General features: G+C 41.1%; 1 protein-coding gene across 2 annotated transcripts in view; it reads left to right on the top strand.

Moving 5' to 3' along the window:
* Positions 1 to 7,540, top strand: part of TPH2 (tryptophan hydroxylase 2) — a 143,202-nt gene extending 135,662 nt beyond the window's left edge. For both annotated transcript variants that reach the window (XM_004700445.2, XM_004700444.2), the window contains exons 10-11: positions 5,777 to 5,910; positions 6,053 to 7,540. In XM_004700445.2, the coding sequence (XP_004700502.1) occupies positions 5,777 to 5,910; positions 6,053 to 6,227 (309 nt within the window). In that variant the 3' untranslated portion in view covers positions 6,228 to 7,540. The remainder of the gene's footprint in view (positions 1 to 5,776; positions 5,911 to 6,052) is intronic.
* The last annotated feature ends 1,926 nt before the right edge of the window (positions 7,541 to 9,466 follow it).

The raw sequence follows: 9,466 nt of genomic DNA, 5'->3' as shown, positions 1-9,466 counted from the left end.
GTCAAAGCCGCCATGTCAGTTCATTCCTTTCCTCTTTTTCTCTGAGCCTCCACTTTACCAAGCATGCTGCCCTTCTCCTGGGACTGGTCTCCCCTGAGAACATGTCCAGAGAATGTGAGATGAAGTCTTCTCATTCTCGCGTCTAAGGAGCGTTCTGGTGGTGCGTCTTCCAAGACCGACTTATTTGTTCTTTCAAAAGTGCACGATCCTTTTAGTATTCTTTGGCAACATCATGGTTCAAATGCACTGATTATCCTTTTGTCTTCCTTGTTCAGTGTCCAACTGTCACAGGCATAGGCGGCCATCGCAAACACCGTGGCTTGGGTCAGGTGCGCCTTAGTCCTCAGAGGAATAGTCTTGCTGTTCAGCACTTTAAAGCAGTCTGGGGCTGGAGACTTCCTCATCCTTTGACCCTGCTCCTTCCATGAGCGTCGACTGTGGATCCAAGCAAGATGAAAGACTTGACACCTTTGATCTTTCCTCCATTTATCATGATGTTACCTATTGGTTCAGCTCTAAGGATTTTTGGTTTCTCTTCATTGAGTGGTAATCCACACCGAAGGCTGTCATCCTTTTTCAGTTTCATCAACCTACAGTTCACTTATCATGCCTTTCAAGAGTTCAATCACATCCATAAGACTTGTACAACCACTACCACAATCAACCCTAGGATATTTATTCTTCCTTGAACTGGTTGTTGTTAGCTCCAAAATTTTTATTGGAATCTATTGACCCAGTTGTTGTCTCTATAGGTTTATCTAATCTGGGATTTTTTGCCTTGGTTTGACTTGTGTTCGGACATCAGCGGCACATGCAACACTTCTTCCTCTGAATCTAGCCCTGGAATAGAATCAGTCTCACAGTTAAAGGGCAGAGTCCCACAGACTGTCAATTCTTCCCAAATTCTCAGATGCTAGAGGCCAGATTGGGAGTCCCTCCCCACAGCACACTCACTTCTGGCCTGCTAGCTACAACTGGATTCCCCCAGGCCCCACAACCTCTTCAGGATACCACCCTAACCTCAGGGGTTCTCAAGATCCCCCACACTTCTCACTTCCTGGATACACATTTTGGGATTTCACTTATTTCCTCAGTACACCAGGGGTCCCCAGATGAACCTCACTTCTGTTCTGCTGACTCTTACAATCCCCTTGTGATTGGTAGTTCAGTAGAACCACTCAACGGAAGTGCTATGATCACAATCATACCGCAGTACAAAGGAAGGGATGCAAAGTGGTGTATAAGACAGGAGCCTTCAAACACGGAAAAGGAATATAGCCCCTTCCCATGTGCATCCATGCCCTTCGCTAACCAGGAGCCCATGAACTTCTATATCCAGAGCCTTTATTAGGACTTCATTTTAAATAAAATAAAACTCCAGCTCTCTTCCCCTGAGTTTGGTTGATATCATATGGTGAGTCTTTCTGCCATAGTTCACCCCTAACCCAACAGGACTCATAAACACTTAGATGAGGTTTGGAGTCTTCATCAAAGACTGTTCAGTCCTTGAAGGTTTTAGAGGTTTCCACAGTAACCAAGGACAACACCCCATTTCTTTGTGTAATGTTAACTTCCTTGTTACCCTCGTAGGTAGCTGGAGTCCAAGTTTTCTAATGCTTATTCACAGCAGATCCAGTTACCCTTGTCTTCTTTTTCTCTGCTTCTCTTTACCGATTAATTTACCACTAAATTAAGGAAAGCGTAGTATCTAGGGAAGTATTTCTCAAAATGTAACCCACAACCATTTTTATCATTGTCACCTTAAGTGCCTTTAAAGCAGTGGTTCTCAGCCTTCCTCATGCCTCGACCCTTTGATACAGTTCCTCATGCTGTGGTGACCCCCAACCATAAAATTATTTTCGTTGCTACTTCATAACTGTAATTTTGTTATGCTTATGAATCGTAAGGTAAATGTCTGATATGCAGGATGTATTTTCTTTTATATATATATATCATTTGATAGGGGGGCTCATATAATTATTATCATAATCCATGGATATCCACGAACATACACAGTATATGGATATACATCCATTGTGTCAAGCACATTTGTACATTTGCTGCAATCATCATTTTCAAAACATTTTTTTTCTACTTGAGCCCTTGGTATTAGCACCTCATTTTCCCCCTCCTTCCCCCACACTCTCTCCCGTCCTCCCTCACAAAGCCTTGATAATTTGTACATTATCATTATTATTCCATGTCTTACACTGTCCGATGTCTCCTTTCACCCACTTCTCTGTTGTCCATCCCCCAGAGAGGGGTTATATGTAGATCATTGTGATCAGTTTCCCTTTTCTCCCCCGCCTTCCCCTTCGCCTCCTGGTATCTCTACTCTCATTATTGGTCCTGAGGGTTTTTACCTGTCCTGGATTCCCTGTGTTTCCAGCTCTGATCTGTACCAGTGTATATCCTCTGGTCTCGCTGAATTTGTAAGGTAGAATTGGGATCATGATAGTGGGGGTGTGGGGAGAAATTACTAAAGAACTAGAAGAAAGTTGTATGTGTCATTGGTGCTATATTGCACCCTGACTAGCTCATCTCCTCCCCGGGACCCTTCTGTAAAGGGATGTCCAGTTGCCTACAGATGGGCTTTGGGTCTCCACTCCACACTCCCCCTCATTCACAACGATTTGATTTTTTGTTCTGATGATGCCTGAGACCTGATCCTTTGGGCACCTTGTGATCACACAGGCTGGTGTGCTTCTTTCATGTGGGATTTGTTGCTTCTCAGCTAGATGGCCGCTTGTTTACCTTCAAGCCTTTAAGACCCCAGATGCTATATCTTTTGCTATCTGGACACCATCAGCTTTCTTCACCACATTTGCTTATGCACCCGCTTTGTCTTCAGCAATCATGTCGGAAAGGTGAGAATCATGGAATGACAGTTTAATAGAATAAAGTATTCTTGTGTTGAGGGAGTACTTGAGTAGAGGCCCAATGTTCATCTGCTACCTAATACTAAACCTATAAATATATGCACAAAGATGTATTTCCCCATTGTCATCTATAAATATATTTACATATGTACATGCCTGTATTTAGACCTCTATAAATGCCCTTTGCTTCCTAGTTCTTTCCTCTATTTCCTTTTACTTTCCTCTTGTCCCACTATCATGTTCAGCCTTCACTGGTTTTCAGTAATTCCTCTCGGTTACATTACCCTTGATCATGTCCCACCAGGCCCCTACACCCTCCTTGCTATTGATTTTAGAGCACTTGTTGTTCCCTTGTCCCTGGGGTTGTTAACACCCAGTTCCTTTCTCCTGCCTCACCCCTCCCATGTTCCCCAGAACCATCGGTCCTGTTGTTTTCTCCTCCAGATTGTTTATCCCGCCTATCTTATCTAGGTAGACCATGCAGGATGTATATGTAATTATATATTGTGAAATATTTATTTCTCATGACAAATAAATGAAATTTTGTCTTGAAGCATGGTGTAGCATGGGTAACAGTCTTCACGCCGGGTACTTGTATGTGGGCATAGCTGCATGTGGGAGGACCCGCCTGGAGATGGATAGAGGAGCAGTGTTTCAGTTCCTGAGACCATTGGAAATTTCAGTTTTCCGATGGTTGTAGGTGACCCCTGTGAAAGGGTCGTTCGGCCCCCAAAGGGGTTGCGACCCACAGGTTGAGAAACGCTGCTTTAAAGATTAAATCTGTAAGTCTACACAGACCTACTAAATAAAATTGCTTGGCTTTGGGTATCTGCATTTTTCATAAGGTCCACAATAATTCTTAATGCATATTAAATGTAGGAACTGTCAATCTAAGGCCAACAAACAGGCCAGTGACACACACCAAGAGATGGTCCCAAACTTCCCCCCCCCCAGCAGTTTTATTCACAAGTATGTAATTTACAAATCATGTAATTGAATAGTTCAATCATTTAATCATAACAGAGAATTGTACAATATCCCCACATCAATTTTAGTACATTCCCTACTCCTTACTCCTGAAATCCCTATTCCCTCCCTGTCTCCACTCATCCCCCACTGTCTTGCATTCCCCATATCCCCATATCATCATTGTATCAGTTATTGTCATCATGCATCCACTTCTCCTGTGCCTCACATCTGGGAGACCCAAAAGAAAATGAAATCCCTCTAAGGTGGTAAGGGTAGAAACCTAATAGTATACAGACAAAAATACCAATAATGCGTAAGAAGGAAAAGCCCCCCAACAATAATAAAAAAGCCGGGGAAGAAATGTCTGTCATGGAACCACGAAGAGACACTTGCACCCAGAACAGAGTCAGGTCCCATCTGTAGGGTCGTCAGCTGGCCAAGTGTGGTTTGATCAGCTTCATCCAGATGACAGTGGCCTCTGCCTATAGCAGGGCTGATCAAGACTCCAGCCTGCGGCTAGAGCAGGTCTGCCCGTGGCTCAGGCTCACCAGAGGCTCTGCAGATGGGTTTTGGGCTCTCACCACCCCCATAGCCCTCCACAAATTGGGTGTTCATAATTTTAGTTCTGATGCTCTTCTCCTCACCGTATTTGAGATTTATAATTGTCATCTTTGGATCACGCAAGCTGGTGTGCTTCTTCCACATGGACTTAGGTGACTCCTCACTTAGATGGCTGCTTGTGTGAATACAAGCCTTTAAGACCCCAGACACTATTTTGATTGATAGCCGGGCATCATCTGGTTTCTTCACCACATTTTGCTGTAGCACCCTTATCTTCAGCGGTCATTTCATGAAGGTGAGTATGTAGCAGGGCCAAAATGTAAGAACTAATTATTCTTAAGTTGGAGCTAGGATCTAGAGCAAACCAAAACCCATACCTGGATCTATGCCTTTTTTAAGAAAATTAGTTGTAACTTGGAAGCCAATACATATGTCATATCTTCCATAATTCAATCATGTCAAACCTAATTGTGCAATTTCTTCCATAATCATATACATTTTCCAAAGCATACTTCTCTTGACATCATCTCCTTCTTATTCCCCCCACCCTTCTATATTCCCCTTCCCCCAAACTCCCGTTATAGGCCCCAAACTTTGAACATCACTGAATTTATCTGGAGAATACAGCTATATCTTGTTCTTGGCTATTCTTAGTGCCAGCCGTATAGTGAGCAAAACAGAGCTAATAATGGTTCAAAGAGTAATTACATCAGTGCTCCCATTTTCCTAATCTCTACTTTCTGCATAGCTATAATGATTAGCTTCACCCCCACACCTCACCCCCGACAGCCTGGGAATATTTATCTGCTATGTGTTGCTCAGCTCAGCTTGGTGGAAGGTAAATGAATGCTTGCAAGTGTCCTCAAACATACAAACCTACACAAGACTCTGTTGGTACATAGTACTTGGCCTCAAAATGTCTTGCAATGACTCCACAAATAGTTCAGTCAGAGCCCCAATTACCTCTCTACATAGGTAATTATTACTTCTGCCATTTAAGTGCAATTTCAGTACATTGCTTATAGCCATAAACTTATGAGCATATTTATGCTCTCCCTGGCTCTATTTATAGTGGAGATTTAAAATTCCATTTTGCTGGGGGTATAGCTCAGAACTGTCCTTCAACATGAATTTGTCTGATAATAAATAAAATAATACCAAAGCAGAGTTGTTTTTCCCTCAACACTTATTAGATTAAATAAACAAACAAATAAACAAAAATCACCCAATTTACCTTGCACATGGGAAAGCTTATTTCAGGGTGCACTAGCAGCTGAGCAGTTCTGCCGGAATCCTGGGCTACTGATGTCGTGGCCCCTTGGAAGTCTCATCATGGGGTTTGACAGGCTTTGTGGTATGTTTTGCAGCATGCACTTTCTGACAAGGCGTGCGTGAAATCCTTTGACCCAAAGATTACCTGCTTACAGGAATGCCTTATCACCACCTTCCAGGAAGCCTACTTTGTTTCAGAAAGTTTTGAAGAAGCCAAGGAAAAGATGAGGTAAACTTGAATGTCCTTCCATCTAGAGAAAAATCTTTTTTTTTTTTTTTCTCCCTTCTGGCCTACTCCTTCTTTCCTATCTATCTCTCCTATCAACAGGGGCTGATGGCAAATTCTTCTTCTCTTTCTGTTTATTCTGCAGGGACTTTGCCAAGTCCATTACCCGTCCCTTCTCCGTATACTTCAACCCCTACACACAAAGCATTGAAATCCTGAAAGACACCAGGAGTATTCAAAGTGTGGTGCAGGACCTTCGCAGCGATTTGGACACCGTGTGTGACGCCTTAGCCAAAATGAACCAGTATCTGGGGATTTAAAGTGCGGGGCCAGGGTTGTTGCCAGCAGGGTCTGTTGGGGGTTGAGTAGCAATTCAGTCAAGGTCATATAACACCCATGACTTTCTGTAACATGGCTATCCTAAAAAGCATGCAATCCTATGTGGCTCTACTTACCTGTAACTCACTGTGTTCTGTGTGAATCACCAACAGGAACCCAATGACAGATAATCACTTGTATGAAATATTGTAATATGTTTAAATGTCTTAAATATACTTGACATTCCTGGTTAGTGTCCTTATGCGACTGCATCTATTTAAAGTTTATAACAAATAGCCCTCTTATGATTATAGCTTATGTCCTTTTTTCTCCTTGAACTGAAGCCATTCTTCTGTGTTCATTAGATAAAGTGAAAATAGCAGGGAGGCTGTTTCTGTTTTCAATAGTATCAGTGTTTTTTGTAGCATTGCTTGAGACAAACCCAGAATTGTATGAAAATACTCATCACAATAACAGAAGTCCAGTATTTTATTTTTTAAAATAGTTGAGGCAACACAGCAGAGTTTAGATTACTCTTTCAGATTGAGTATAGGTTGCATTGACTGTGTAGAAACTGAATTGTGGCATGCTTCCCAAAGTAGGTTGGAAGGTAATACTTTCAGAAAGGATATTAGAAATACTAAACAAATCAATTGTTGTAAAGTCACTTCTGACTCATGAAAATTTCATGCCTGTCTGAGTAGAACCTGCGTTCTGTAGAATTTTCAACGGCTGATGTTTCGGATGATCCCCTGACATCTCCTCCTATGCATCTCTGAGTAGTCTCCAATCTCTTTTGGTTAGCAGCGAGCATGGTAACAACGTGTGCCAGCCTACAACTCCCAGATATATTCAGTGGTAGAGAAGAAATCTTGGGACCATGAATGTTATGCTTGAGTAAATTTAATTATCATGCTCAGGTGTTTGACCCATCTCTTTGGCCAGAGGACAATAGAATCATAAAGCTATAAATATTATATTTGATTTTAAAATTCTGGAAATTGAGTTTTTGAGAGCCTAAGTGACTTACCCAGTCCTCACAGTTGGTTGTGCACTAAGACTTACAGTCCACTGCAGCCTGCTTTTGGAACCCCGAGGAATTCTGTTTAGGGTATGCATGTGTTTGTGTAGCCAGAGAAGGGAAACTAATATCTATCAAAAGTAATGCTTATGTGTATGGGTTGTGATAAGAGTTGTAGGAGCCCCTAATAAAATGATTTAAAAAAAAAAGAAAAGACAAAATGTGAAATCTAATAACCATGAATGACTAACCAAATGCTTTTGCTATTAACATGTAGCCTCTAACTGAAATGTCTTTGTAATGATCGGTGTACATAGCTTTAAAGATATAAAAATGTATATTGACTAAAAAACAAACTCTGTATCTTAACAAACTATTTAGCTTATTTCTACATATTTGTTTTACATGAAGAACCACTGTGAATGCAAAAACCTCTACAATTTAAACAATCAAAAATAAAATATCCCAGCTTTCCCTTAGGGCAAAAACCAAACAAACAAAAAAACTAATGCTTATTACTAATTGGGCTCGGTTTGTGATCAAGAGTTCTCAATATTTTTAGAGGTGGACTTTCTCAATCCCAAACCAGTCTGGATCAATGAGCGATTATCCATGTTTCCAAAGTTTCCCTAAAGCTTGAGGGAAATGCTGTGATAAACCATGAGTGCTTGATGGGCCTTGCCCTAAGTGTAATTAGTTGAGTAAGTAAGCAAATAAAAAGCTATTGGATGAACACATGGATTTGATGATCTCTGATTCCTTCACCTAACAAAACCACAGGCTCTCTTACCTTTCTTTAGCAGTATAGAATACTGGGTGGGGAAGAAAGGAGGAATGAAAAATTGAGACAAAACACTCAGGATATAATTTTCAAGTTAACTATTCTGAGTTATTTGCTTGAATAATTTTATGGATTGAGTTGTGTCCCCCCAAACAGGTGTTATCATCCCATTTGGATTGTGTGTGTCCTTTTTATTTTAAAGAGGCAGGCTTACTGTAGGGTTATTTTTCAAGTCTGTCCTTTTTCTGATATTCAATAAGCAAATGAGAAAGCAGCTATGGGGTTAGCCACATGCTCAGCCACATGAAGATCCTCCAGAAGCATAAAGTCAGAGAGACGAGGACACACACACACACACACACACACACACACACACACACACACACAGAGCCTTCCTTAGGGCCAGCACCCTGAATTCAGACTTCTAGCCTACTAAATTTTAACGAGGTAAATTTGTTTGTTAAAACTAGCCACTAGAAGAAATTTTTTTTATAGCGGCACTAGATAAGACAACAATGCTCAATTTTTAAAAAAAAATAGGAAATTACATATAATTTGAAACTAATTCACACATTTGTATGGTGCCCAATGTGAACTCAGATATTTCTCATCTAAATGCTTTCAAGAAGCACGTGGGAAAGAGTGACAATATACATCAAATTAAGATGAAGATTCAGAATTTGGTTGACTTTCTTAATAGGAGATTTCATTTCTGAAGGCAGCTCAGAACAATGTGAGTTTTTGAGAAGGGATTTGGCGAATATGAGAGTCATGCAGCGTAAGCATTCTTCTAGAATATGGGAATAGGCTTTGAAAGGTGATTGATGATGAGGGAGTGCTGACCACAGCGGCACCACGCTAGAAGGATCTTGAAGGAGCAGGTTGAAGGAGCTATAGTTTCCATACTTTTATAAATCCAGCAATGCATCGTTTTTTGAATCTTGTTTTACTAGATTTAGAGGACCCTGGATAACTAATCAAACAAAACCCAAACAGTTCTAGGATTCATTGGCTAATTTTCTCAGAGTTGAAAATTGGCTAGGAAACTCTTTATGTTTGTCTTCCAGAATTCTGTTATTTCTTTTAATCAAACACAAACAACCAAAATACATAGTTACTTGTTTTTACCTATTAGGGGCCCTGGTGGTATAGTGGTGATGCATTGGGCTGTGGTCAGAATGGCCAGCAGTTCGAAACCACCAGCAGCTCCCTGGGGGACAGACTGAGGTCCTGCTCCTATAAACAGTTATAGGCTTTGAAATCCACCGGGGCTTGATATGAGTCAGCATTTGACTCAATGGCAGTGGATTTGGTTTTTATGTGTGCTTTTACCTGCAGGCTCCAATGATAGGTGCTTCACTAAACTTAAGAAAGCATTATAGTTCATTGCAAACCAATTCCCTCAACAAAAAGGACAGTTGAGCTGTTTTAAGATTATT

This window comes from Echinops telfairi, unplaced genomic scaffold (assembly GCF_000313985.2).
Source record: "Echinops telfairi isolate 266 unplaced genomic scaffold, ASM31398v2 ScPeMD7_2;HRSCAF=8, whole genome shotgun sequence".
Lineage (NCBI taxonomy): Eukaryota > Metazoa > Chordata > Mammalia > Afrosoricida > Tenrecidae > Echinops > Echinops telfairi.
The sequence above is the reverse complement of the archived record's forward strand: the minus strand, read 5'-3'. Positions and strand labels throughout refer to the sequence as shown.